The sequence below is a fragment of the Accipiter gentilis genome, unplaced genomic scaffold, assembly GCF_929443795.1.
Source record: "Accipiter gentilis unplaced genomic scaffold, bAccGen1.1, whole genome shotgun sequence".
Classification (NCBI taxonomy): Eukaryota; Metazoa; Chordata; class Aves; order Accipitriformes; family Accipitridae; genus Astur; species Astur gentilis.
The window spans coordinates 395082-422957 of NW_026060952.1; the positions used below are offsets into that span (position 1 = coordinate 395082).

The following is a 27876-nucleotide window of genomic DNA, read 5'->3' on the forward strand; positions in this document are numbered from 1 at the left end:
TACCAGGCCTTCCATGTTAGAGCTGTCTTAATCATTGATGCTGTTTCCTCAGACTTGGAGCTGTAATATCTGCTGCTTGTTTCAGGGTTTATTATGAAGTTGCTGATGGTACTGCCTTAGCCCTTTGGCTAAGAAGAATAGCAAATAATTTGTGGATTATCCGTAGAAGCAGCAGCCAAACAGCATTCTCTTCCAATCAATAGGGAAGAAAGCTGCTGCACCGGTTTGTCTGGGTTCCCTCATACCAAAGGTCTTTCTCACATTTATTGATCCTTTTTGCAACTTTTTCAGGGTCAGTTGATGACCTGAGGGAACTGTCAGGTCTTTGAAAAGTGCTTGTAACTGTGAAAAGAGGTTTGTTGACTTCCTCACGTGATAAGTAGACATTGAAGAAATTGCATGTTGCTCATCTCTTAAGTCAGAGACCGGAATTGGATAGATGCTGTGTTACTAGAAAATAAAATACAACTGGGCCCCTTGAGACAGAAATGTCTTGATGAAATCGTGTAATATATTATCACAGGGACATAGTGATTGTTTTCTCAACTAACAAACAGATCCTAGGCAAAAATAATGTTTGTTCCAGGTAATTCTGGTCAGTCTCCCAAGGCAGTGGATCTGCTTTGCAAATGAGAAAAAGTGGACCTAAATACTATTTTTGTTCCCCAGTTCAAAATGGGCACAGCAGAGCCTCTACAGTTTTCAAATCGGTAGCAGCTCCTTCGCCTGCTTGTTAGCAGACAGAGCAGAATCTGTACTTTCTCCTGTATGGCTCTTGAAAGAAACTTGGTTGAACTCCTTTGCTTGGTGGAAAAAAAAGTGGGATGTTGGATCAAGTGCAACTGTAGCAAATATTGACCTTCCTGAAACTATTTAGAGTGTTCATGTGTTGATACTCGTTAGAAAAAAACAAAACTTGAAAAAAATCCTATAAGGATTAAGCTATAAGATTGTTTTCAGGGGAAGAAAAGGGGGAAAAAAAAAAAAAAAAAAAAAAAAAGGAAAACTAAATGGAAGATAGTTTTAGAGAAAGTAACTTTCATAGCACTTGGAGGTACCATAGCTGTCTGTAAACAGGATGTTTAAGGAAAAGATACTCGGTCTCTTTATGATTCTTTCTGTGGCCTTCTGACTGAAAAGTCTGACTGTGTGAACCCTGGTTATCTGTGTTACAGAAAACTGATGTGTTTTGCAAGCTGAGATTCTTCTGCAACAGAGCAAAGTAGGAGAGACATGGTCTTGTGGTTTGGGTTACTATCATGTAATTTACACAGACTGTGTAACAGCCAAATCTTTTTGTGATTTAAAAACTTCATTTAATTGCATAAAGGATGAATGTGCCCCGTGAAGAGTTTCTTGTGTTCGTGCACATTGCCAGTGATTTACCGCTGAGAGAAGTCCTAGCAATTGTAAACAACTAGATAATTCATCAGAACATCACACATAAATATATCTCCAGTAATTTTTATATCACAGTTAGTCTAATGCATTAACTTTTTATCTGTGGAGCTCTTCCGTAATAATCTACTTCTCATTTTATGGGATAGACAATGAAGGAATTTCTTGAAATATCTAAAAGACAACATTGGATGACAAAAGGGGAGAGACAGAATGGGTTTTGAGGTGTCGATGCAGTATTACAGATTGTGTTGCCATTCATAGAGGAGAAGACTACTTTGGTTATGATACCAAAAGATTTCTCTTCCACATCTGTGAGCTACACTAATTATTTTGCGCTTAGAAGCTTAAAAGATCCCGAGAAGGTAATTTCAACCTCTTAATAAAGGCTACATGGCTAACATGATATTATTCACTTTGTGTGATTTAGATTAACACACATCATTCTCGGTGAAAACTGTTGAATTAAGAGTTTTATTTTCACATATCCTGGATATCAGAAATTAGAAGACTACGTAAATTGTCAGAGGTTTCAGTTTGCAAGTCTACTGAAGCTTTTAAATGCCTGATTAATGTTTAAGCACAGAAGAAAGCCTACTACTGAATTCAGGTGGGACCGTATTTCTGTGAAGCAGCACGTCTGGTTTTAGTACCCCCCCCGTGCACCTTTGTACCCTCACCTACCCTCCCCACTAGGTCCGTGTCTCCCCCATGCACACCCCCATCTCCTGCTCCAGCCCACCCCCTTCACCCACACGAGTTTTTAACCCACGCGAGTTGTTTCGCCCTGCGCACCCTGCTCTCCTATCTCCTGCCCTGCCTCCCTCCTTTCCCTCCTCCATATTCCACATGCGCGGTCCCCGGGAGCAGCGTGGCGGCGCGCAGGGCGCGGGTGTCGGCGGCAGCGGGCGAGCGCCGGGACCGCGGGTGAGGCGAGCGATCCCCTCCGGCGGGGGCGGCGGCGGGTGCCTCCTGCCCGCTGGCCGCCCGGGGCCGGCGGGACGGGAAGCTGCGAAGCGGCCGCCGCGGCAGGCTCCCGGTCCGCCGGAGGCGAGCCGGGCCAGGGCAGCGCCGGGCAGGTCCCCGAGAGCCGACAGGAGGGAAGAGGGGACGGAGGCGGGCACCCCCCAGGCGCGGCCAGCGGGCGCCTCCCCGAGTCGCCGGAGCTCCCCCGGCGCCTTTCCCCAGCCCCGCTCGGCCCCTGCGGCTGCCCCCAGCTGCAGCCCCTCCCCTGAAGCCTGTGCTGCAGCCGCAGGCAGCCCCCGAGCCCTGTCGTGAGGGCGGCAAGCTGGCCCTCCGGTGTTCTCGAGTCTCCCTTAAGGCGGGTGCCGTTAGCAGCGGCGCGGGGAAGGAGCGGCGTCCGTCCGCGGAAGCCCCTGCGGACGGAGGGGCTCCGGCCAGGGTGGAGCTGCGGTAATAACGGTCGCTGCTGCCTCTTTCCCTCTGCCAGAGGCCACGCCGTGAGTGCGGTTGTCTGTTCATCCCCGGGGATGCCGTTGACTGCAGCAGCCTCAGGCTCGCGTGGCCTGTCTCTGCCCGGCCTCCCTCTCCTCGCGGCGCAGAGGGACAGGCGGAGCGCTTACTGGCTGTGGACGGGAGCTGCTGAAGCTGGAGAGGCCACGGAAAGGTAAAGAAGAAGAAACGGAAGGCCATCTGGCTGGCAGCTGCCTCCCGCTGCAGGCCAGAGGGACCCTGCCTCTGTGGGTGTGGGAGGATCCCTCCTCGTAGTCCACAGCAGGTCAGACCGCCAGGGTGATGCGTGACCAGCAGCACGGTATGGCCACGTAGTGAACGAGCCAGCGAGGCTACGTGTCTAGGAGGCCTCATCTCGCAAGAGCTGCGAGGGGCTCGCGTGTTCCGTTATGCGGAGGACAGCCAAGCGACTGGAGTTACAGAAGAGGAAGGGAGGAGAGAAGGAGAAAGAAGCGGCTGAACTGGCAAAGTCTCTTGACAGCGCCAAGAACAAGAGCTGCGGTGAGCCCCGGGCCCTCGGGGCCCCGTCTCCCCTCTTCGGTGTTGTGGTCCCTCCCTGCCCCCTCCGTCCCCTGGTCCCCTCTCTTTCCCACACCCCTGCTTTTTTTTTTTTTGCTTTTTTTTTTTTTTTTCCTTTCCTCCCTTGTACCTCTGATACTGAAAAGCCGGTCGACGAAACTCCCTAAGACTCGTTTTGGAGTTTTAGAAAGCAGGCGTTCTTCATTGCAGCGCTGGATGCACGGGGGATAGTTCCACCTAGTGTGCGTGCCACAGCTTTAGCACAAACAGGTTATATAGAATAACTAATTGCTTATTAATCAGATGAGTATACATATACATAAAAACGATGGCAACCGATTATCATAGCACTGCCTACATCCGATCACGTGCAAGGAAGGATCCATTTGAGACGAAGGGCTGCTTTTGCGACCACCGACCCATTTGAAGTTCTTGCTGGCTGTCCTCGAAGTCTTTATTCTTGTCCTTGTTCTTTGATCTTGAAGCTTAACGCAGTTTCAATCACATGTGGTCAGTTTCAGCATTGTTCCCATTTAGCTTACAGGGGAACATCTAGTCATAAGAGCAAAGAACTGCAAAACTTAGGAGTACCTACCTCTGCTAGTTAATTGCTCGGCTATACTTTTGTCTGTTGTTTCAGTTGTAGCGTTAGTATAAGATTTCTAACCATTATTTACCAAATCTCACTTTTACAGTCACCTAGCAGCAAACCACAGCTGGTACAAAGTATTAAAACCACCCAAATATTTCGACGTGCCATACAGAACGTATGGAAATGTGCTATCAGAGGTGTCCGAGGGGCAGGGGGAGCGCCGGGGGGCGCCCCGAGCCCCGGAGCAGACTCGCTGGCAGGACTCGATAGGCGCGCGACTGACTGAATAGACGCTGGCCGGCCGGCCCCTTTGCCCTCCGGGCTGCGTTTGCGCTCCCTCTGCACGGGGCGAGGGGCTGTGAGGGAGCCCAGGGGAGGAGGAGGAGGTGAGGCGCTGGGGGGGGTCGGGCCGTGCCCCCCCTGTTCCTGCTGGGCTCCAGCTGTTGCAAATGTTCTGGTAAAGAAATCAACATTTAATCACATAGAAGAGTTAGGTTTGATTAAGAAGTAAAATTGTGAAGCGTAACGTATAGGATTGTTAAGTTTGAAACGTAGCCATAGAAACTTTAGGAGCTGTGTTATGCGTGACGCTAGGAACCGTAATATTGTTAAAGTTTGAAACAGCTAACCCTAGAAACCTCACCAGGAAGTTACTGGTTTTCCTACGTTCTGTTTCAGGAAACTAAGGAAACCGTCGTGGACACCAGTTTGCTGCTTGGAAACCCCCTTACCCTTCCCATCTCGATTTGAGTATCGACGATGCCAGTCAGCAGAGCCAAGTGTCACTGACCAATGATTGTTTTTAAATAAGAATATTGATAAGGTTATATAATCACAGGACCGATCGTTACAACGGTTAAATTTAAGAACGAGCATAGTATGCGTTTTTACGGAAGGAGCTTAGGTAACAATGACCTGACGGGAAAAGCCTGTAAAAACTGATGGATTTTGATACTAAGCGGGACACGCCTTTGGAGGAGCGATCCCCCATGTCCCCAGCGCTGCGATAAACAAAGTGCCTGCTTCTTAACTTCACGTTGGCGTTAAGGAGTTTTATTCTGGATTTCGGTAACGGTTTTGGCGACCCAAATGGGACCTTGCGAGTGAGACTGGACGAGATGGCGTGTCGATCGAGCTCCGGCCGGCACCGAGGTATTCTCGGGGAGAACCGTCACCCTCGACACGCAAAGCTCCTCGCAGCGCTCCCTGGAAAAAAGGTAAGGCGCTGCTTCTTTGGAATTTGTTTGGAAAGCCTGCCCGTGAGGCGCGGCGAAAGCTTCCCAGGGTTGGGGCTTGGAGGGTAGCCGTCTGCAGTGGAAGCCTAGGCGTCTGCCCGTAAGTCATAAGCGAAAGCTATTGCTGGGTTGGACTTTGTGTATTATTTGGGACAGCTGTCGTTTGCATTTGTTTGGTATTTGGTATTTGAATGTATATAAGTATAATGGCATTAGCAAAATTGTTTAAGAATAAGAGTGCAGGAAATAGAACTGCTGATGAAAAGTTACCAGAAACATCACCGCTGGGATGTTTATTGGCACGTTGGGGTGAACTGCAGGAAAAATGGTAAACAAACAGAACTTTGAGTTACAATACTATATTGCAATTACTGTTGTTTTGTAGGAGAGAGAGTAAATGGAATAAAGTGCCATATGTAGATTTGTTCTTTTTAAGTGAACGTATCGGACGGGGACCGGAGGGGAGTCTCCCAGCAGAACCTCTGGTTACAGCTAAACTGGGAGAACAGAAAATTGAATTTGAGTTGACACTAGAGTCACCTTTTCAGTTTTAAATACCTCAGAGGGAGAGTTAAGTTTTGAAGAAATTGGTGGTGTTGGTGCAACAAGCGAACGAGAAACTAGACCCTTCTTTAAATCTTTAACAATGAAATTAGGAAAGCAATGGGTCACTCGGCAGTTTTTGTATGTGCCAAATTCTCCTAAACTCCTGTTAAGGAGAGGTCTATTTGAGAACTTAGAGGCAGAAATTAAATTTAAAAATGGAGAGCTTAAAATTTTAATTCCAGAAACTAAACGTATCGAAGCAGCGGCTTTGTTGTTAACAGGATGTTTACCGAAAGCAGAAGATTATACCGGTCCAAGTGTAATGCTGTCATTCCAGTCGTCTGGACTGGGAAGTTCCCGGTAAATCCAAAAAGCAGACCCTGTGAGAGTTGATTTAAAGCCAGGATCGAATCCGGTAAGAATGAAACAATACCCCCTAAAACCGGAAAGTCGGAAAGAGTTAGTAATGGTAATACAAAAATTTTTAAGATACAAATTGTTAATAGAATGTGAATCCAGATATAACACCCCGATCTTGCCTTTTAAAAGGCTGATGAAAAAGATGATAGATTAGTTCAAGACCTCCTCAGAGCAATAAATCAAATAGTACAAGGTATTCATCCGGTCGTAGCAAATCCTTATACTTTGTTAACAACCCTAACGGAGAAATGAGAATGGTTCACAGTGTTGGACCGAAAAGATGCCTTTTTCTATATTCCCTTGGATCCCAATAGTCAAGAGGTTTTTGCTTTGGAATGGGAAAATCCTGAGACTGGGAGAAAAACACGATATACGTGGACAGTCTTCCCTCAAGGCTTTAAGAATAGTCTTACCATTTTTGGAAATCAATTGGCACGAGAATTAGAGATTTGGAAGAAAGAAAATAATCAAGAAATCTTGCTGAAATATATGGACGATCTGTTAATGGTAGCTGAGACGGAAGAACAATGCACAAAGTTAACTCTTAACTTTTTGAACTTTTTGGGAATCAGTAGATATCGAGTGTCAAAAGAAAAAAACCCAAATAACCCAGAAAGAAGAAACTTAAATTTGAGTTTTAAAATCCTAAAAGGACAGAGACAATTGGGAACTGAGAGAAAAGAGGCAATGTGTCGTCTCCCCGAACCTAAGACTAAAAAAATGAATGACAAGCATTTCCGGGAATGGTCGAGTGGTGTCACCTGTAGATTATAAATTGTGGCTTGCTGGCCTGACCTTTATAGGAGCAGCTCAAAACCTCAAACGACGGATTGGACCGATGCCGAGAAAGCTACCTTCCAAGAATTGAAACAGGCTGTAATAGGGGTGCCAGCCCTAGCGTCTGCCAGATCTCACAAGAGACACTTGAACTTTCTGCTCGTGAAAGAAGAGGTAGAGCTCTGGGTATCCTGGCCCAATATTTAGGGCCAAGTGGGCGAGCTGTGGCCTACTTCTCGAAGCGATTGGATAACGTGAGTCTGGGATGCTCTAGTCGTCCGAGAGCCGTCGCTGCAACTGTGCTACTGATCCAGGAAGCTCGTAAGTTCGCCTGAGGAGAAAGGATTACTGTACGTTTCCCATATGATAACTGTTGTGCTAAAACGGAAAGGGGGGCACTGGTTATCCCCTAGCAGAATGCTGAAATACCAAGTGGTGTTGTTGCTGGAACAAGATGATGTTTACCTAAAAACTACTACCGCCGTTAACCCTGTTGCGTTTTCAACAACTGACCGAGTTAAAGGAGAACTGGAACGTGACTGCTTGCAGGCAATCGAAAGAGTTTACTCCAGCTGACTGGATCTCTGAGATGTGCCACTAGAAGAAACAGATTGGGAACTATATGCCGACGGAAGCGGTTCCATCTGTGAAGGAAAACGTTTTATCGAGATAGACAATAACTACTGAGGAGGTACTTGCGTTGCCAACTTTGCCTTCGATGATCTCTGCCCAAAAGGCTGAATTGATAGCTCTTACTCGAGCTCTGGAACTAAGTCAAGGAAAGCGAGTCAACACTTGGACAGACTCAAAGTATGCTTTTGGAGTGGTACGTGCGCATGGAGCGATACGGGGAGAAAGAGGACTGTTATCTGCACCAGGAACCGCCGTTCAGCACGCAGAACAAATACTGAAATTGTTAGAAAGCATTCAAAAACCAACAGCAGTCACGATGATGCACTGTAAAGCACATCCGTTAGGTAAGACCGGTCCTAACGCAGGTAACCGACTGGCTGATAAAGCTGCTGAAGAGGCTGCAGAAAAAGGCATCCTAGCACTAGTTCCAGAGAAAGGTATAAAATTGCCTAAAGAAACTCCAAATTATAATGAAAAAGATGAAGAATTAATTATTAGATTGCAGGCTAACAAAATGAAACAGGATAGGCTGTAACACCGACAGGTCGAATAATAGTCCCACCCACAATAATAAGAGAAAATGCCCCATTGAACATCACAGAGTATACTGGGAAACAGAAAGCGAAATATGACAAAGATTGTTTAAACAATTATAAGTGGATGTGAAATGTATATGTAAAATTATCCCCGAACCAGTAATAAGATCATCTTTGGGATTATTAAATAAGGAAATTTTTTAGAAGAATATTAGCAAATTGATTTTATAGAATTGCCTTGAAAATAAGGATATGTCCTAGTTTTAGTTGATATCTTTACTGGGTGGCCCAAGGCTTTCCCTTGTCGCACCAACAAAGCAAGGGAAGTAGTCAAAGTCTTGCTCAAAGAGATAATACCAAAATATGGGGTGCCTGTAAGAATGTCATCTGACAATGGCCCTCATTTTATAGCAAAGATTATGAGACAAGTTGAGCCAAGTATTATCTATGGATTGAGACTATCACACCCCACATAGACCACAAGCAAGTGTGTGGGCAGAGAGAGAGAGAGAGAGAGAGAATGAACTATATCCTTAAGCAACTGTCGAGTAAAATTTGTCAGGAAACCTCACTCCTCACATGGGTTAAAGCGTTACCCGTGGCTCTATTAAGAATCGGAGTATAGCCAGAAGAGAAAGAAAAGCCAAGCCTTTAGGAAATGTTGTATGAAAGACCATATCAAGAGTCCTGTGTTCTGAGTATCTTGAGTGCCTTTGGAGATATGTTTTTAAAAGGTGTTATGATTTCTTTAAGCAATTCTTTTCAAGAACTTTGTCAGTATGTCTCCACAGCTGGACCCTTAGAACTGGACGTAGCAGCGCATCCCTTCCGACCAGGAGACTGAATATATATAAAATCACCGAGAAGTGGAAAGGACCGTATCGAGTCATTTTAACAACACTTGTAGCAGTAAAGGTCTGGGAGAAGAACCTTGGCTTCATTATTCGAGAATAAAGAAAGCACCCAACAAGAAACTGGAAGTCTAAAGAAACTGTCCCTTTAAAACGGAAAATCTATAAGTAAGTTTCACGTTATCTATTTGGGAAAACAGTTGTGTAAAGTTTATAATGTTGGGGTTGCTATTAGGAATATTGTCGAGGGCAATAATCTTTTTGTGTGTTTAGAGGGTGTATGTGTTTTTTTTGAGGGGTTCTAAACATGAGATAAACAAAATGGAACAATTATTGTTTGAACTATTCATCTTGATATTAACCGGTTTTGTAATTTGAATTAAAAAAAATAATCTAGTTTTGTAACTGATTCAAAGTTTTGTAAAGACACAGAATTTAACCTCGGTAACAGCCTGCCTTTCCGATTCCAAAGTCAGATGAAAATCTAGTTCCGTGGAGAATACTGACATTGAATTTAACCAAAAATTGAGAAAAGAGGTAGAACAACGAGAATCATTTTAGCAGATTAAATTGGATGGATTTAAAAGGCAATTATTTTTTTTAAATTTGAAAGAAGGAATTATAGCGTTGTGAATTATAACGTTACCAAACCATCCACCTCACGGACAAAAGAATTAATTTACTCGCCCTTCGGGAGAAACTTGTACAAGCACCCCTCGGGGCTGTCAGCTGCCAAAACCGTAGAGACAAGTGCAAAAAGGAACTTGGGATCATGTTTAAAATATAAAACGATGTTTAGAACTTACTGGAGTTCCAGGATCCTTGTTAGAGCCACCCAGAGTCGGGACCATCTGTGGAAATTTAGACCGGTTTAGACAACCAGAGAAACATCACACATCCTAAACAGAGCTGTATGAAAGTTTGTACTTGCAGCTAGCTCCTCTGACCCCAAACTCCCAAGACCTTCTCTAGTAGCTAAAGCTCTAAGATGGGGGTGTATTTGTAGAAAGGATAATAATACTTCACATGATCTTTGGTCCCCTCTTAATAACGGGAAAAATTTAGCTTGGAGTTGACAGCATTAAAGGACAGGTGAAAAGTTCAGGCTTAACTGCTTGGGTGACTAGTGATGCTATATGATCCACTCACCTCTTCATGAAGGAGAAAAGCAAATCGTGGTCTTGAGACTTAATAACTCTATCCTCTCTCTGGAAGAAATCTCCCTTGTGGCCTCGCTCGCGGGTGGACCTGGGGAAATCGAAAAGATGATACCTGGCAATCGCCAAGTCTTAGAACTAAAATAAGATGGGTATTAAAATCTGTATTTTGACCCCAGTTAACACCTCTTCCACATCAGATGACTCTTGACATCTGTCACTCAGTCAAGGCAGTGCCTGCTGCTTCACTTCACCTTGGTGGTGAGGGGTTTGGTTGCGGGTTTCGGTACCACAGCTGCGGGCCGGGGCTGGAGGAGCCGCAGGTGCGGGCAGTGAGAGGCTGATGGCGACGCCCCCTCCCTGGCAAGGGGAGGGGCTGCCGGGGGAGGGGCCGCCGGGAGCCCAGGCTGGAGCGGAGCTGAGCAGTGACCGGGCTGCGGCTGCCCCGAGGGAGAAGGTGAGCGGGGCCGGGCGCCCCTCGGAGCGCGAACGTCGGAGGCGGGGGTGGCCCGGGGGAGGTGGGGGCCGCCTGTGCCGAGGCCGGGGGGGAGCCCTGGGGGGAGCCCTGGGGGCTCACAGGGCGGCTGAGAGAACGTGCGCGCGGGGGTGGGGGGGGGGGGCGCTGACAGGGCGGCTGAGAGAACGGGCGCGCGGGGGTGGGGTGGGGTGGGGCGCTGACAGGGCGGCTGAGAGAACGGGCGCGCGGGGGTGGGGGCTCACCGGGCCCCGTGGCGGGGCTGCGTAGTCGGCCGGCGGGTCCCGGGGAAAGCCCCGAGGAGGACGGCGGGGTCCGTGTTGCACGCACGAAGCGGCAGCGGGGCCGCGCCGTGCCGGAGCTACCCGGAGCGGCGCTGGGGGCTCGGCGGGAACTGCCGCTGCGCCGGCGTGGGGAGGTGGGGGGGAACGGAAGCGGCGTCCCCTCGGCGTCAGGCAGCAGGGCAGGCTGCCTCCCGGGGCATGCCGGGAGCTGTAGTTTTCGCGGACTCGGCGGCCGGGCAGCAGCGTGGCTCTCGGGCGCGGCGTAGTCCTCGCGGCCCCCGGAGTCCGACCAGGTCAGACTCGGGAGCGTTGCCGGTTTCGCGTGGTTTTCCGCGGGCTTCCCGCTGCGCCCGCTCCCCGACCAGCCGTGCGGACGCGCCTCCCGGGCGCATGCGCCGTGCTTCGCGTTGGGGCAGCCCGGCGTTCGCTCGCAGGCGCAGGCGCCGTCCCCGTCCCCGGAGGTTTGTGATCTTGGGAAGCCCATGTCCTGGATAGCTGGGGTTGTGCCTTGCAAGCTTGTGGGTTGTGGCTTGCAAGCTTGTGACTCCCACCAAGTTCCCAACAAATTCAAACGTAGAAATTGTGCATCGGCCCTCCTCGCCCCCTCCGAGCTGGTCTGTTCTCTGTGGTCACCATTAGTAGCCTCGGTTTCCCACCTGTGGTTCTCCACAAACCCCGAGCCTCGCAGCTCCATGCTGAAGGGAGTGGGGAGCTACACACGGAGAAGGCAGAGGCCCGAGTTTGTCTTTTGGGGATGAGAAGTGGGGAGGAACTGCCATAAATGGGACGCATCCCTGCTTGAGGCATGGCTGTTTCAGCTGTGCACATGGAAAATCCTCAAGATACGTTGCATCTAGCCCTCCTTTCCATTGACCCCAGGAGAACTGGCCTCCTGTGTCCCCCAAGTTTATTTACTTCATGCTGCAGTGAAGTGGCTATTTTTCTTCTTTTCTCTGAGGATTTTGTGGATCTGGGCGTGGGAAGGAGTGCCTTAATGCTGGCTTTCTCAGCCTACTTCTGGGAAGCCAGGCATATCTGCAGATTAGAGCCGGGGGAGTGGCCCAGACGCCTTTTATTCCTCGGAGGGCAGTGGATTTGGGGAGTTAGAGCAAGGCATGCCTGGATGTTGGTCTCCCTGAGGGGGAGGGGGTTTACAGCCAGATGACTGAAGAGCCTCCCCCAATCACTCCTGGGGAAAGGGTTGGGGGGTGGCTTTTAATGTACCCACGGTATCGATGTGGCAGGTGAGCATACACCCCCCTCTTGGCTGGGGGATCTTATGTGGATGCCTGCTGAGCCAGGGCTGGAAGCCCCTCTGCACACCCTGGAGGAGCTGGGTGCAGACTGGGGACGTGAGGGCAGTCGTGACATGGGCACGGAGCGGCAGAGAGTCCTGCTCTTTCAGCAGTTAACGGTGCTACCGCGTGTTCAAAACCTCAAGTGCACCCGTCCAACCGTGCATTCTCTTTCCTGGGGTTTGTTTGTGGGACAAATAAACTGCCCAGCACTAGATGAGAAGGTTGTCTGCACTCCACCTCAAATCAGGTGCGTCACCTCTCCGTCGGGAAAGAAGTATGGGGCTGGGCATAAAAGGAACAGTAACTCCAACGTCGGGATTCTTTTTGGCTCTGGGCACAGAGCAGGTAACCACAGCGATACAGAGAGGGAAGGAGGTGCTGATGGGTTTGTACCTTGGACTTACACTGTAGAGGATGATCTGTTCAGGACATCCATGTCATAGAGTAGCTATTGCATGATTTATACTCGTAATCAGGTTCCTACTTGATAGCCTTAACTTTGCGTGGATTGCGTGTTGAACTTTGCAGTAGTTTGTTTGTTTTTACATTTCCTTAAGGTCTAGGCAAAGGTTTAGAAAGTTAGCAGACTTAAGGATAAGTATTTATTACTTTGTCCTGCCACGTTGCCATTTGAAACCCGTTCTGAGTGTTGGTGGTATTCAAGAAATTGGCCGAGATTTAGAGGGTGAATCTGTATCTTTAGGTGTACTGAGCAGAAAAGTACAATGGATCTTTTTAGTTGCCAGATAGCTTGCTTTATCCAGGCGGTCAATTTGTCAAGATCAGGCTGCAGTGTCCAGGGGGCCGGGGAGGGAAGGTTGGTGTTCAAGCTTCTCATTCCTATCAGCGGTGACTCCGCTTGCACCACTAAGTGGTGCTGTGTACATACGCTTAATTAAATCGGGAGCTGCCTGTGCCTGCCTGCTTGTGTAGTTCGGAGTGGTCATTTTAGAGAAGATGTTCTTTTGGCTGCATTTGTTCTCCTGTGATACAAAAACTTGACAGTGATTGGGGGCAACTACTACTTTAGGAGGATTTCTATAAAGTAAGAAATTGCTGGTTTTATTTTGTCATGATGGGCAAAACAATAACTGATTCAAAATCACGTCCACTGCAGCTTATGCTTCCGTAACACACCACTCAACTGATTTCTATGCGTAAATGTCTTCGGAGAGGAATCACAGGTGCCTGCTGTGACTATAGGGACAAGCAGTATGGGCTCACAGGAACAGAACATGCTTTGCCTTCCCATCACCAGGAGAAAGAGAGAAAGAAAGAAAAGAGGTGAAGAAGGGTGCTCAGGAGCAAGAGACTGCAAGGAAGTTGCTGTACATGATCCTTTTGCCTTGCTTTATCTGACAGAAAAGCTGCCTTCTGCTAGTTGGGTCTTGGCTTGAAAGACAAGGGGGAAGAGACTCCTGCCCCTCTCCCAGGGAGTGTGCTACTTTTGACTGGCTTGTTCTGACTATGTGATCTGCAATTACAATATTTAGGTTGCGTGCTGACAGTCTATACCACTGACTCCCTGAATGGTTTTTCATTTCTGTCCCTGCTTCCTTCTCCAGCTTTTTTCAATATATCAATTTAAAAAAAGAAAAAAAATAATAAAAATTTAACCTTACATGAACATCATGTGTTGGCTTTGGCCCCAAACACTTTATTTCCTAGAAATAAGTTGAGTCTTTTCATCAGAATACGTAAAAGATTTCTAGCCACTGTAGTACTATTGTATTGTTTGTTTTTTTAAATAAGATTCTGTCCAGGTTCCAGCATGTGCACTAAATTTCTACTGCAGTAGAAGAGAGTCTTAAGCTGAAGAGAGATTTCATGGTTGGGAGAGAAAAAGAGCAGATCTTGACTCAAAAGTAACTTTTCCAAGGGAAAGGTAAACTCTTTTGTTTCTTTGGGGATTTTTATTCTGATAGCACAAGCATCTTGTTCTCTCAGGATTTTGTAATCTCTGGGAAAAAAACCCTTGGTGTTGTGTCACTTTCCTCCTTCCCTGGTTGTGTTTTTTTCACTCCTTTCAGAGGAAGTGCTAATACTGTTATAATTTAGGAAGACATTTTTAACTTGTGACTCGGAGGTCTGCAGACATCACTGTAAAGACAGTTTCTGTGCATCCAAATGCTGTTAATCCCTTCAAATACGAAATGAAAGATGTGTAACTTGGAGCTGAGATGTCAGATTATTCCAGATGGGTCTGGTTTACTTTGCATTCAGTGTTCCTGTAGCCTGTTGCTTTGGAAGGTGCAGGTAATAAGCTTTTCAATTGAATAAATGAGCGGTAGTGGTTTTTTGTTTTCCTCCCCTAGAAATGTAGTGCTTGATCAGACTGCACTGACCTGTAGAAGTTGTGGGCACTGTGGTGTTCTCCAGAATGCTACTTGGGCTGCCACTACAAGTAGGTCATTTAAAATAGTAACCTTAGACCTTAAAAACACATAAAAACTTTACGATGCTTAAAGTATAGAGCAGAGTAGTCACCAGGTTAAAATAACTTCATGCTTATGACATGCACAGCGATGGTTCCTTTCAGGTTTTTTGGTGTTGGTTTTTTTTTTTTTTCTTCTTCGTCTTTAAGATGGCACTGGTTGCAGTGATCTTCACTTTTACGACACAGCTAACTGTCTTAGTATGGATATGGTTCCTTTCTGCCTACTATTTCCGTTTACTGGCAGACATAGTTAAGATAGCTCTTTGGAGTTGTGGAGTGCGCGTGTGTGTATAGATATATGTGTGTGTGTGTGTGAATGTGTATGAAAATAAGAAGACGTAAAGTCCCCTCCCCACATCATTAGTTTTTGCTGACCTGTATTTCAGTGTTACCAAGATTTTAAAGTGACCCAAGTATTGCTGTTGCAAATGTTTCCATGTTTGTCTAACTATTGTGATGACATAAATAAAAAGAAAAAAATCAAAACACTAAATGTTTTATTACTTGCCCTATAACTATATAGGTGTTCCCTGTCTAATATCGATTTCTTTTTTCAGGATTCACTGTATTTATTTTTTTTTTTACCCTATGAAACGGAAAGAGATTTCTGGCTTACTGTTGGCTTTTGATAGACGTTTTATCCTTGGGGAATTGCCCACCAATTACTTCATAGAGTTTGGAATTTAACTGAAGGACATTTTGCATGCCCGTGTTCAAATAGCGATGCTAACAGGCCACCATACGGTTCGTGTTGATAGCTTTATGGATACTTAAAGGTAGGCAATAGTCTTATTTTTTAATAATGCTTAACCTTTTTCTCTTTGGCAAGAACAAGCAAGTCTGCCTGGTTTTGTAGGACTTGCAGCTTTTCCTTAACATCAGACTTTAAAAAGGGGAGAACCAGTAGTATCAGGTACGCAGTTAGGATGGTGATTTTTAAAATACTAAGCTGCGTAACAGTCTCGGGAAGAACATGTGTGACTGGGCGTGAGAGTCTGTGGTACAGCATTACTAACCTTTGCTAAAAAAAGTTTTGAAGAATGAAGCATTTGCTTTATGAACGGTACTTGAGGACGAATTCTGATGCTGCTAAAGTTTATTGAAAAATAGGCACTGATTTCAGTGATGATGCAGGTGTGGTTTCTGTTCATGCCTTAAATCTGAAAAGAAGAGAAGAGAAACCTCCATTTGAAGGAGGATTTTGTATGAAGGGTAATCAAACCAGTAACCTGCTTTAAGAACGACTTTAACATATTTGGAGCATCGGTTAAAGGCAAATAAGTCAAGTTTATCATATCCTCCTACATAAGCTGTGACTATTGAATACAGTCAGCAGTCCGCCTCAGAACTTGTTGGTGTGCAACTGCAACGTGTTAAGTTGTAAGGCTTCACAGCCACGAGCTGATGGGCCACAGTTCTCTCCCAGCATGAAGCGCTGTAAGTTTTAGTTTCTTGCACAGCAGTGACTCTTTTCAACATTAGTAACTATACAACAGGGTAAAAGGCAAAGGCAAATTTAGTGAATAATAATGTGTCGTTATCAGAGTAGCTGTTTGCATTTCACCGTGATGCAGATGCTTTTTATAGCAGTTGTGTTGGCACATGTCTTATAATTCGGTTAATAATCTCCTGAACTCATGTAAACTTTTGGCTTCAACTGCATCACTGACAATATGTTTCACAATAGAATAATTATTTCCCTTATAAAAAAAAGGGGGGGGGGGGGGGGGGGGAATAGGAAGAAGGGGTGGAGGAAGTGGGTATAAAAAAATCTGTTGTCTGCCAGTGCTGTGGGCTGCTCACTCATTTTTCTGTAGAACTCCTGGGTTTTCTTTTTTTGTTGTTGTTTTTTACCTTAGCCTATTAGCCTATCCTCTGCACCTTTGGTCATTTCCTGAAGTTTGTCTGTAGTTTCCTACATGAGTAGGTAAATGTATCTATTTTACTTTACAGAGCTTTGATAGTTTTTTTAAATTGTACAAGTAATTTAAATCTTGGAACAAATGTCTTTGCTTATTGATTTTTGTGAGTAGCTGCAAAAATCTTATGTATTAGTTGCCCCTTTTAAAATTAAAATAAAAATGAATGCTATGCAAGAAATAGGTTGCAAGTAACTGTTAGGGTCTTACTACTGCTCGCTGTTGAGAGATCGTGGGAAGTGCAGAGAATTTGTGTTAAAAGTTATGGGCATTTTTCAAGATAGTTTTCCAGGTCTGAGGCATGCTGAAATACCTCTTTCCTGTGATAGTGTGTTTAGTTTCATTGACTTCAGCGGAACACACAGAATACATTGACTTAAACTAGCTGAGAATCTGATGGTAAGGTTTTATACTCTACCTAACATAGTGTTGTGATGGCCTGTCCTCCAAACTCAAAATTATGTTTGATGATCTTAACAGGAGGCCGGATCTTTGATCTGGAAATTATGCTGATAGCGACATTACAGAATCCAGGCTTGTAACTTCACTGGTTTCTTGCAGCCCCTCAAGTTCATGAAGGACAATAAAGACCCATTCTCTTTTGTTCTTGTGCTATAATCAGTGATGGAAGTATGACGTTGTCAGTTGTAAGAAGTGGCTTAACTGCTGTTGGAGTCTGCTTTTACGCCTGGAAAACCTGTTGATTTGCATGGGTTTGCACAGCTTGTGCTAATGATATGGCTGGAATGAGACAGGATCTTGTGTAGTCTGCAAGGGCTGTATATGGTCCTGGTTTATAGCTGGGTGGGAGGGATTGGTTCAAGTTATTTCTGATTTGCCCTATTTAATATCTTTGTTTCCTAATGGCAACTGGCAACAGACAATGCGTATGGGTTTCAAGGCCCTGTGGAACCAAGAAGGTAGTTTGCCAGTGTTCTTACTGCTGTTGCAGACGTCGTTTCAGTGGATTGAAAGTGGCACATTCCAAGTACCTTTTCCTACCATTGCTGCATTTTGGTTTTTTTTAAATCCAGAAGAATGTTTCTGTACTTCCCTTCCCTTCCCTATAGGTGCATGTTGATTTACATTGCATGCTATTGCAGCGTTCGTAGTCTACCAGTTACAGATTACTCCTTTCAGTTCTTGTGCATTTCTGAATGTGTATCTACCTATACACCTACTAAACTCACATTTATTCAGACATGATATGCGGCTGCGTGGTCCTTTGTTACCGGCTGGGCTGAAACCACGACACACTTGTATGCAGCTTTTTTTTTTCCCCCTTTCTTTTTTTCAGGTCAGTAATTTTGTTTCGAGTGTTCTGTTTCTCGAAATGAGCATTCAGTGATGGAGTTAAGTATTCTTTATTGCAGCGCTGGAAGAACGGAGGATCGCTCCTCCAAATGTGCTTTCTGGCTGGGACTAATTGTATAGGTTAAATACCTGCCTTACATACATATTCATAAAATTTCTGAGAAATAATATACATATTCATTGATTTTCCGAGAAGTCATTAGCATATGTAAATGTCCTTTATGCATGCGTGTTGAAGGTCTTCGGTGGTCTTCTGGAGTCCTCTGGTGGTCTTCCATAGTCTTCCTCACTTGTCCGCTGTTTGAACTTTGTTGTACGAGTTTGCGCAGTACGATCCCCTTCTGGGCCCCACAAACAACTTCTCTGCTTATCACCTAGCTTTTGGCTCAGTCACCACAAGAGACAGAACATATTTTCTTATCAAACAGAATACCTCCTCAAAGAGGGCATGTTATTTTGTCTTATATTACAGACACAGGAATCTTGTGCTTTATGTCCTTGGCTTGTCTACGTAAATCAACTTACAGAGGCAGTTGTTAACCTTCTAACAAATTCCTGAGTCTTTTATTTAGCAATACACTGAGTCTAAACATACGTTCTATTTCTACATCTACTAGGCCTAGTGTCAGTTTCTGCATCAGTTCAGGGGTAGAAAGATGGTTTAATAGTATGCATTGTTTGGGGGTTTTTTTGTTGTTTGGTTTTTTTTTTTAGTCTTCATGCATTGTGTTTTCCTGCAATTCCCAACTTTATTGAAGAAGGAACTTTGGGTTTTTAACAGTTCTGCTGTGTAAGTTGTTATCTCTCTTAACGGGACTGATGGTGACATTGTTTAGCAGGGGTTAGGGTGAGCATCTTGTATGTATTTGTCTATGGAGTTTTAGTACTACTGATGAAAGCAGAAGGGCCGTGAGGCACAGTGCCCTTCAGGGTTTGGGGTGCCTTTCCTCATTGCCCACAGAATGCCACGTTGTCCTTAGAATCTTTGCAGCTGGTGGCAGGCCCCTCGTAGATTACAAGGCTTGGGACTTGACTTTCTTTTGTGGGCATGTAGCAGAGCTCAGAGTCTCTGGGGAGCTGTAGGTTAGGGGGTGCCCCCAGAATTTGGGATGTTGCTCAGAAGAGCGGCTCTTGAGGAGTAGCCACTGAAGGGGGTTCAGGAGTGCAGATTGAGGGCAGGAGGTGTCAGGAAGCAGTGGGGTTCCTTTCCTGACAGTTGAGGAGAAGAAAAGGGGTTTCTTAAGTTTTGGGACTGCTGGGGAAAGGGAGGAGGGTTTACCAGCCCTTCTCAGAGGAGTTTTGCAGTTGGATTTGAATGTCATAGAATCGTAGAATGGTTTGGGTTGGAAGGCACCATAAAGATCCTCTAGTTCCAACCCTCCCCCACGGACGCCGTCCGCAAGACCAGGTTGCTGAAAGCCCCATCTGACTTGGCCTTGAATGCTTCCAGGGAGGGAGCATCCGCAGGTTCTCTGGGCAACGCGTTCCAGTGCCTCGCCACCCCTAGTGAGAAACGTCTTCCTAACGCCTAAACTAAATGTACCCTCCTTAGGACTAAAGCCGTTACCGCCTTGTCCTATGGCTGTACTCCCTTGTAAAAAGTCCCTCTGCAGGTTTCTTATAGGCACCCTTTACGTACCGTGAAGTCTGCTATAAGGTCTCCCGAAAAGCTGCATGCCGGTGAGCGGTCCGAGAAGGTGAGGCGGTCGTCGGCCGGGTCGGTGTTGAATAGCAAAGTATTATGGGGCTGCTCGGTTCAGCCTTTACCTTCTGTTGTGGAGGTGCTGTGTGGGCTATCTTTGAATTGGATGAGCGTTTCAGGTGAGCTGTGGATTAGCGAGGAGGAGTGTGGGGCCGATGGCTTCTCACGAGTGCCACGCTAACGTGGTTTCTCTCGGTACCTTAGATACCATGAGTGATGATGGCTGCAGGGTCTGAGTCTGGAATGAGCGGGGAAGTGAACACGGTGGCACTTGTGAGGAGGGGGGAGTTGGGGAAGTAGTTGGCGTTGGCCAGCGGGATGCTTACTCCCTTTTCTGATTTGTTTGTGTTTGTTTTTTTCATTGCAGATGTTGAAGAGCAATGTTCCCCTTGAGGAACATCCCAGTTAGCCCGTGTGGTTTTGTGGAGGATGGATTTGGACCCTCAGCCCTCTGAAAGCTAAGTTGAGGGACCAGGCTGAGAGGAAGGGACAAAGCTGGGAATAGCAGGGAGGAGTTTTAAAGTTAGCGCAGGAGAGAGGGCTGTCCCAAAGCAGTCGCCTTTGCGCAGGAGAAGGGAGCGGGTTGCTTTTCAGCACGAGACCCGTGTGTGCCGGGCAGGGCAGTTCCAGCCCGTGTCCGCGGTGGCATGTAGTTTGTGTAGTCTGTCTTGTGTGCTTAGACCTTCCTCGGGTCTCGATGTCCTTGTTGCGCTTTGCGCCAGAGGAGCGAGGCATGCGCTTCGGGTGCTGTCCCTAGGGTTTTGAATGCTCTTACTCATTGGCCCGGTGCCAATCGGGTGCTTCTTTTCTTGCGCTCGGAGCTCTAAAGCATGGATCGGTCTTGGTGGGTTCCGGTCAGTGCTCTATGGCAGCATTTTTTTCAGCCTGCATCGGCAGCTCTGCTCTCTAGCCGTCCGTTTTCTCGGAGTGGGACTTCTTCCCCGCATCCTGACATCCTTAGGTCTCGACGCCAGGCTTCTGGCGCATCTGTCGTCTGGGTTTTGACAGTGCTGTCTTGTAACGGGCCGCTCCGTTTGACTCCTCTGGGTCTGCTGTGGAGCCTCCTGGCCTCGCGGTTGCGGCCCCGTAGGTCATCTTGCCCGACGGCGCCTCCCGTCCGGGGGTCATTCTTCTTGCTGAGAGTTTTCTCTCTCGTTGAATCACCTCGTTGGTGGCGTTCCACGTGGTGACGTTCTGCACACGGTGTGCTTGGCTTGGAGCTGCTCTGCCTGGGGGTGTGTGGAGTCAGGGGTAGGTGGAACAGCGATAAGAGTCTACGGGTGAAACGTTGATGTGCCTAGACCGTTTAGGCGAGGGTTGTACAGTCATCTCGGCTCGAGTAGCCATCAGCGGCCTGCGCGGACAGCCATGCCGATAGTGTTTCACGGAGACAATTGGAGCCGTGTGGCAGGGGTTGCTGAGGGGCAGTGAAGCGGATTTGAGTCTCTAAGGTGTTAAGACTTGCACGTGATGGGCTCCAAGTTTGGCCCTGGGTTTTTTTGGTTGGTGGGGTGTAGGGTTTAGGGTTACTCCGTGCGGGGCCCGGATGATAGAACACCAGTATGATGATCAAAGTCGCCCCTTTATTGAGCTTAGCTGATCATTCTTACACAACTCTCTAAGTTGTTTAGAAGCTTTGATTGGCTGCTGCACGCAAGCATGTGGTGTCCACGCGCACAAGCGTAAGCGGTGATTGGTTACATCGATACTGTCCACGCATAGAAACATAAGATACAGTTAGTTATACTCGCTCTGTACACGTGCATACACACAGGATATAATTGGCTATGTTAGAGCATGCAAAACTTGTCTTAGTCCAACTGGTCGAGATAAGCCCCTGAATTGAGGTCGGTTGTGCCAAGTTCCCTTTATCGTGGAATGTGCACCTGTGTTTTTCTAATTGGGATCTTTCTTCTTCTATCTTCTTGTTTGTTCTGTTCAGAGCCTTCAAAGGTGTCTGGAACTCTCTTGCGACCATGAGCTACTTTCAGGGCCAGTAACGAAGTTCCATATAATTGAACCCTACAGTGGGCAGGGGGGTGTGTGTGTTGGGTTTTTGTGTTGTTTTTTTGTTTGTTTTTTGGTTGTGTGTTGTTTTTTTGTTTGTTTGTTTTTAAAATGACAGGCTGTAGCTGCATTCCAGATGGTCTTTGTAGATGGAATCAAGACCTCTGGAGTTGTGAAGCTCTTGCTCTGCATCCAGGTGACTCATTCAATATGTTTGGTTTTTTTTTTTTTCAGATGTGGAGGGACAGGATGTGTCCCACAGAGCGATGGGGGAAGGCAGCAGAGCACTGTAAGGAGTTGAGTCCGTGGGTGGACTCTGAAGGAAGATGCATCCGGTGGCTCTATGAGACTGCTTTGCTTTGCTGTGTTTTGCAGTTTTCTTGCATTGTATTGGTCTGTATTTGCCTTTGCCCTGTGGTGTTTTGTTGTGTATTTGTATCGACTGTCATGTGAGACTGTCTCGCATTGCCTGGCCCTGCATTGTGTTTTGTATTGCAGTGCTCTGTACTTGTATGGATTGCCACCTGAGACTGCCTTGCCTTCTATGGTTCTGTATTGGTTTTGTATTGTTTTGGTCTGTACTTGTATTGACTGTCACGTGAGAGTCTCTTGCATTGGCCCTGTTCTGTTTTGTCTGGTATGGCAAGGCTCTGAGTTGTTTTGCCTTGACTGAGGTAAGAGTACTGCCTTGTATGGCATTACATTTGCATGTGAATTACATGGCTCTATGTTTGTGTGTGTCTTGTATGGCATTGTAGAGGCAGCGTAGAAGGTTTAATGACTTCGGGCTCTTTGCATGCAGAGTTGAGGGGATCGCAATTGGACTGTGAACTAGCATTGAGTAAGGCAGGAACTGGGCAATGGTGTTCATCTTGTTTATGCAGATGCTTTGTGGCAAGTCTCTAGAAATGGTCAAGGCCTTGAGGTCTAAGTAGCAGCGTGATGGGTCTTGGAGCGATCGGTAACTTTGGGACAGCTCTGTGTTTGTGATGCTGTGGTTTTTTCAAGTGTCATGGAGGACACTGGCTGTGAGGATGTGTTATTTTTGGAATAGGTGGGAAGCAGGGTAGGGGAGTGGTGGAGGACTTCTCTCTCGAGGATGAAGTGTCTGTTGACAAGCTTTGTGTGTTGTTTTTGCAGGTGATGACAGGGCACGAGAGGTGCTTGAAAGAACCTTGCGTTTAGGTGACATGGCGCTACGGAGGTTGGACTGTGACACGTGGCACTGTGAAAGCTAATTATCGGGTTGAAAATGCACGGATGGTGGAGATGATGGTGCGTGTTGAAATGTTGGTGTAACGGAAGGGCAGTTTGTGGGGAGGTTGGTTGGAAGGAGGTTGGGCTGGGGCCTGGGTTTTTGCAGGTAGGGTGCTTTTTTGAGGCCCCTGCTGCTGCAGACGGGGTGACGGCCTCTTGAGGCCTGTGGATGGTATGATGGATGAGTTGAGAGTGAGGGCTGGCGTTCATGTGATCTGAACGAGTGGTGTGTTGTGAATGTCTCTAACCTTGTAGGGTTCTGTGGTTAAGCCTTTTTGGTTTTTTTTTCCTTTCAGGTTGGATGTAGAGTTGAGATGTTTTTCAGGGAATTAGGAAAAAAAACCCAAACTTAGAATAAAAAACCCCAGCTGGGATATGGGTTGGTTTTTGGTGTGTCCTCCCCTGCCCCATTTATTTTTTCTTTTCCCTGGTCCCAGCTGCTCCATGAGGCAATGTTGATTGCCAATGTTTGGACTGGGGTCTGCCTCGGGCCTGGGTTTTCAAAGGCAGGGCAATTTTTTTTGTTTGTGGTTTTTTTTTTTTTTTTTTTTTTTTTTCCAAGGCTCCCGGGAACGGTGTTCCTGTGGAGCGCTCCCCTGGAACCTGGTAATTGCCAGTCAGCACAGAGAGATATGTTGTTCGGTGGATGGTCTTTGGAAGACAGTTGAGGATTTGTGGGGGGAGTTGGACTAGATGGCCAGCATGGAGTAGGCCAGGGTTGTGAAGTGCGTGAGTGTAACTGTATTTGTCTGTGGTGGGTTTGTAAAATATTTGGTTGCTCTTTGTAGCTTGTGATGTAATGATATTTTTCAATTTCTGGTTTTGTGTCGAGGTGTGGAAGTGGACGGTCTGTCAAGATGATTGGAGGTCACTCGTTTGGTGCCCGGGAACAGGGATCATGGCGGTAATGTCACCTCAGGGAGTAAAACTTCTGGATGTGCAGCGATGTATGTAATGGGAGCGAGGAATGTGGAAAAGACCACTCCGTAGAGCATTGCAGGTACTAAATAGTGGCATTTCTTCTTCAGGTAATGCTAAATTTTTGGAGTTTACATGTATTTGTAAAAATAGTGATTAAAAGAGGACTAAATCTAATAGTGTCAAATATTTGACGAGTGAGGCCATAAGTCTTTTCTATATATTGTAGAAAAAGTACATTGTAGAATTGGATTGAAATACTGACATAGCTGAATCTATGTGGAATGAGTAATGGACCAAATGAAGCACTAAAAATAAAATGTAAAAAAGACAGGTAATTATGTGTCCTTGTGGGAATTACAGTACTAATGGCAATCACAAAGGGAAGCGTAGAGGGAAGCATGGGCGTTTAGTGCCCATAGGTAAACTTAGCTGTTGAAGTAAGTGAAAGTGTCTGTTGGAATTAGGCATCCAAGGGCGAGTTGTAGATACCTTGAGGTAAATGTAGCTGCTGCTGGGTTAATGGAAAGGGGGTGCATTCCTTCCTCTAGTGATTGCAGAACTTTGAAATTGGAGCTGTAGGTAGAGAACCGTGAAATGGGCTCGGGCGTGGTGCCGCGCCGAAATGGGCTCGGGCGCATGTGTTACTTTTCTTAAAGGGGCTGAGGTACTGTGTAACTCTGAAATGGGCTTGATGAGTGGATAACATGTGTGTAATATGTGAGGGTTTTTTTTATTCTGTTGTCCTTCTCTTTCCCTGACCCTTTGTGGTGCTCTCTACTCTTTTCATTCATGTCTTCTCTCTCTCTCTCCAACCTCCTGTGCTTTTCATAGTCTCTCTCTATCTCTTGTCATTATTATCATCTGACGCTCTGTGTTACTTTCTGTCCCATCGTATCATGTTGTATGTTTCTCCTGCTTTTTTCTTCATCTGTCCAGATCCCTGTCCCTTGTTTCTTCTATTGCTGTCCCTCTGCCTTGCTTCCTCTTGCCATCTTTTCTGTATTTCTCTCTGTTCCCTTCCCTCTTCCATCCTTTCTAACTGTATCCCCCTCTCCAGCTAGCTGTCCCTTCTCTTTTCTCTCTTCCTCCATGTCTCTCTCGCAGCCTATCAATCACAGTTGTTTTTTCCTCCAGTGCTGTCCTGCTCTGTCCCTTGTTTCTCACTCTCGTTCTGTCATGCTCCCTGTGTCTTTTTGGAACTCCTCCATCTCTGTCCTGTAGCCTATCACTATTTTTTTCTTCTGCCATCCCTTTGTCCTTCTTCCAGTCTTTGTGTCTCTCTCCCTTTGTTCTCCCTCCCTTCTTTTTTTTCCTTTCTTGCTACATCTCTGTTCTGTACCACAAAAGCACGGAGGGTGTTTAGTAACAGAGAAGAAGGATATAGGCAAGGACAAAGGAAATTAATGGCTGTTATTCGGGAAGAAAGGGGAAGAGGGCCTAGACGAGACTTGCCCCGACTGGGCAAGGATCAATGCGCTTTGTGTAAGAAATTCAGTCATTGGTAGAGGGAATGCCCAGGGAACAAGGAGCATCAGAGGGCTCAAACAGGAAGAACAGTAGCCTCTGTGAAGGGAGACTGACGAGAACCTGGGGAATCTACCCTAGCGGATCCACTGGTTATAATTAAGCTAGGGAAAACAGAACAAGAGGTAGAATTTTTGGTAGATACAGGAGCAACATACTCGGTTTTGAATCAGGCTTTGATGCCCCGGGGAATGATTATGTCACGGTGAAAGGAGCGACTGGCCAAAGTGAAAAGGCATAGTTTTGTAAACCTTTAGAATATAAATTAGGAAAACAGTGGGGCATTCATAAATTTTTATATATGCCGAACTCCCCAAAGGCCCTTTTGGGAAGGGACTTGTTGGAACCATTGGGAGCAAAAATTGTATTCAAGAAGGGAGAAATTACTCTGGAGGTAAAAGATCAGCAAAATATTCAAATATTGAGCCTAACCTTAACCAGTCTCCCCCTAGAAGGAATCATTAATGAGGACATCTTAAAGCAAGTGTACCCGGGGGTATGGGCTACCGATGCACCTGGAAGAGCGAAAAGTGTTCCACCTGTTGAAGTTAGGATCAAGGAAGGCCAAAAGCTGGTAAGAATTAAACAATATCCCCTAAAGAAGAAAGACAGAGAAGGAATCCGGCCGGTGATAGAAAAATTTTTGCAGTTGGGACTATTAAAAGAGTGTGAGTCTGAATTCAATCCCCCTATATTACCTGTTCGGAAGCCCGATGGGTCATATTGGGTGGTCCAAGACTTATGGGCGGTGAATAAGATAACTGAAGATCTTTACCCGGTAGCGGCGAACCCATAGACCCTGTTAACCGTGCTAACACCTGAATTGACTTGGTTTAGTGTTTTAGATTTGAAGGATGCTTTCGTTTGCCTCCCTCTCCATGAAGCCAGGCAAAACTTACTCACATTTGAATGGGAAAAGCCCAAGAGCGGTCGAAAGACCCAGCTCACTTGGACGGCCTTGCCACAAGGATTTAAGAATAGGCCTACCGTTTTTGGCAATCGGTTTGCGAAAGACTTGGAATCCTGGGAAACCCCGTCTGAGGAGGGGAAGCTGTTGCAGTATGTGGATGATATCCCGATCGCCACCAAAACAGAGAAAGATTGTACGACGTGGGCGGTGAGTCTGTTGAATTTCCTGGGACTTCAGGGGTACCGGGTATCCAAGAAAAAGGCACAGGTAATGCAAGGCAAAGTGAATTATTTGGGCTATGAAATTAGTGCGGGACAAAGACCTTTGGGACAGGCCTGTAAAGAGGCAATATGTCAAACTGGGAGACCTCAGACAGTAGAAGAGTTATGGACTTTTCTGGGAATGACAGGGTGGTGCCGATTGTGGATCTATAATTACGGATTGCTTGTTAAACCACTGTATGCGTTGACAGCCACTAAGCAGAAACACCTTGAGTGGAATAAGGAGACCGAACGAGCCTTTGAGCTACCGAAAAAGGCTTTGATGTCGGCCCTGGCCTTAGGACTCCCAGATGCGAGTAAGCTGTTTCTTCTTTACTCCCATGAGAAGCAGGGCATTGCTCTGGGAATATTAGCACAAAACCTGGGCCCGTATCGATGGGCAGTTGCCTACCTCTCTAAGCAGTTAGACACGACTGCAAAAGGTTGGCCTGGATGCCTGCGGGCGGTTGCGGCTGTGATACTAAATACACAGGAAGCCCGAAAGTTTACTCTGGGCCAGAAGATGACTGTTCTGGTGTCTCACGCAGTATCAGCAGTACCGGAAGCAAAAGGCGGACACTGGCTCTCTCCACAAAGATTCCTGAGATATCAAGCTATATTGGTAGCGCGGGATGACGTGGAGATTGTAGTCGCTAACATTGTCAACCCAGCTTCTTTTCTCAGCAGGAACACAGGAGAACCGGTACATCGTGACCGTTTGGAAACCATCGAAGCAACGTACGCCAGTTGCCCAGACGTGAAAGACGGCCCCATGGAAAACGGGGAAACTCGCTTCACAGACGGAAGCAGTTACGTCCTAAACAGTAATCGACACGCGGGATACGCCGTCACTGCCAGCCAAGAGGTAATAGAATCGGGGGCTTTGCCCAGGAACACCTCCGCACAGAAGGCAGAAATAATTGCTCTAACCCGCGCCCTGGAATTGGCCCAGGGCAAAGTTGTGAACATTTATACAGACTCAAAATATGCCTTTGGAGTTGTACACGCATGTGGAGCAATTTGGAAGGAGAGAGGACTAGTGAGTTCTCAAGGGAAAAATATCAAACACGCAGAAGAAATTCTGAAGTTACTGGAAGCTGTCCAGCTCCCTAAGAAAGTAGCAATTATGCATATTAAGGCACACCAGAAAGCGAGCTCAGATTTGGAAAAAGGGAACGAGCTGGCGGACAGAGAGGCAAAACAAGTGGCCAAAACACAGGTAAAAACAGAAGGGGCCTTAATTCCTGATAGGTGGATTTCCCTAGAAGGTAAGCCAGAATATACTAAGGAAGATCAAAAGCTCATTACAGGTTTAGAAGGGTCATATAATGAAGAGGGGTGGGCTCATACCCCACAGGGAAAGCTAATCGTTCCCTCTTGCTTATTATGGCATTTGATAGGGGAGGAACATAGGAAAAGACATTGGGGAAC

The 27876-nt window shown here is 46.5% G+C and overlaps 1 protein-coding gene across 15 annotated transcripts in view; it reads left to right on the top strand.

Moving 5' to 3' along the window:
- Nucleotides 1–27876, top strand: part of LOC126037137 (electroneutral sodium bicarbonate exchanger 1-like) — a 630736-nt gene that overhangs the window by 94536 nt on the left and 508324 nt on the right. For 2 of the 15 annotated variants that reach the window (XM_049797391.1, XM_049797395.1), the window contains exons 1-2: nt 25904–26452; nt 27130–27310. The exons of 6 other annotated variants lie outside the window; for them this stretch is intronic. In XM_049797391.1, the coding sequence (XP_049653348.1) occupies nt 27218–27310 (93 nt within the window). In that variant the 5' untranslated portion in view covers nt 25904–26452; nt 27130–27217. Of the gene's footprint in view, nt 1–22713; nt 22849–23802; nt 23831–25756; nt 25850–25903; nt 26453–27129; nt 27311–27876 lie in introns of those variants that run through there. 7 more of the 15 variants (XM_049797392.1, XM_049797394.1, XM_049797402.1 and 4 more) reach the window with 6 other exon arrangements.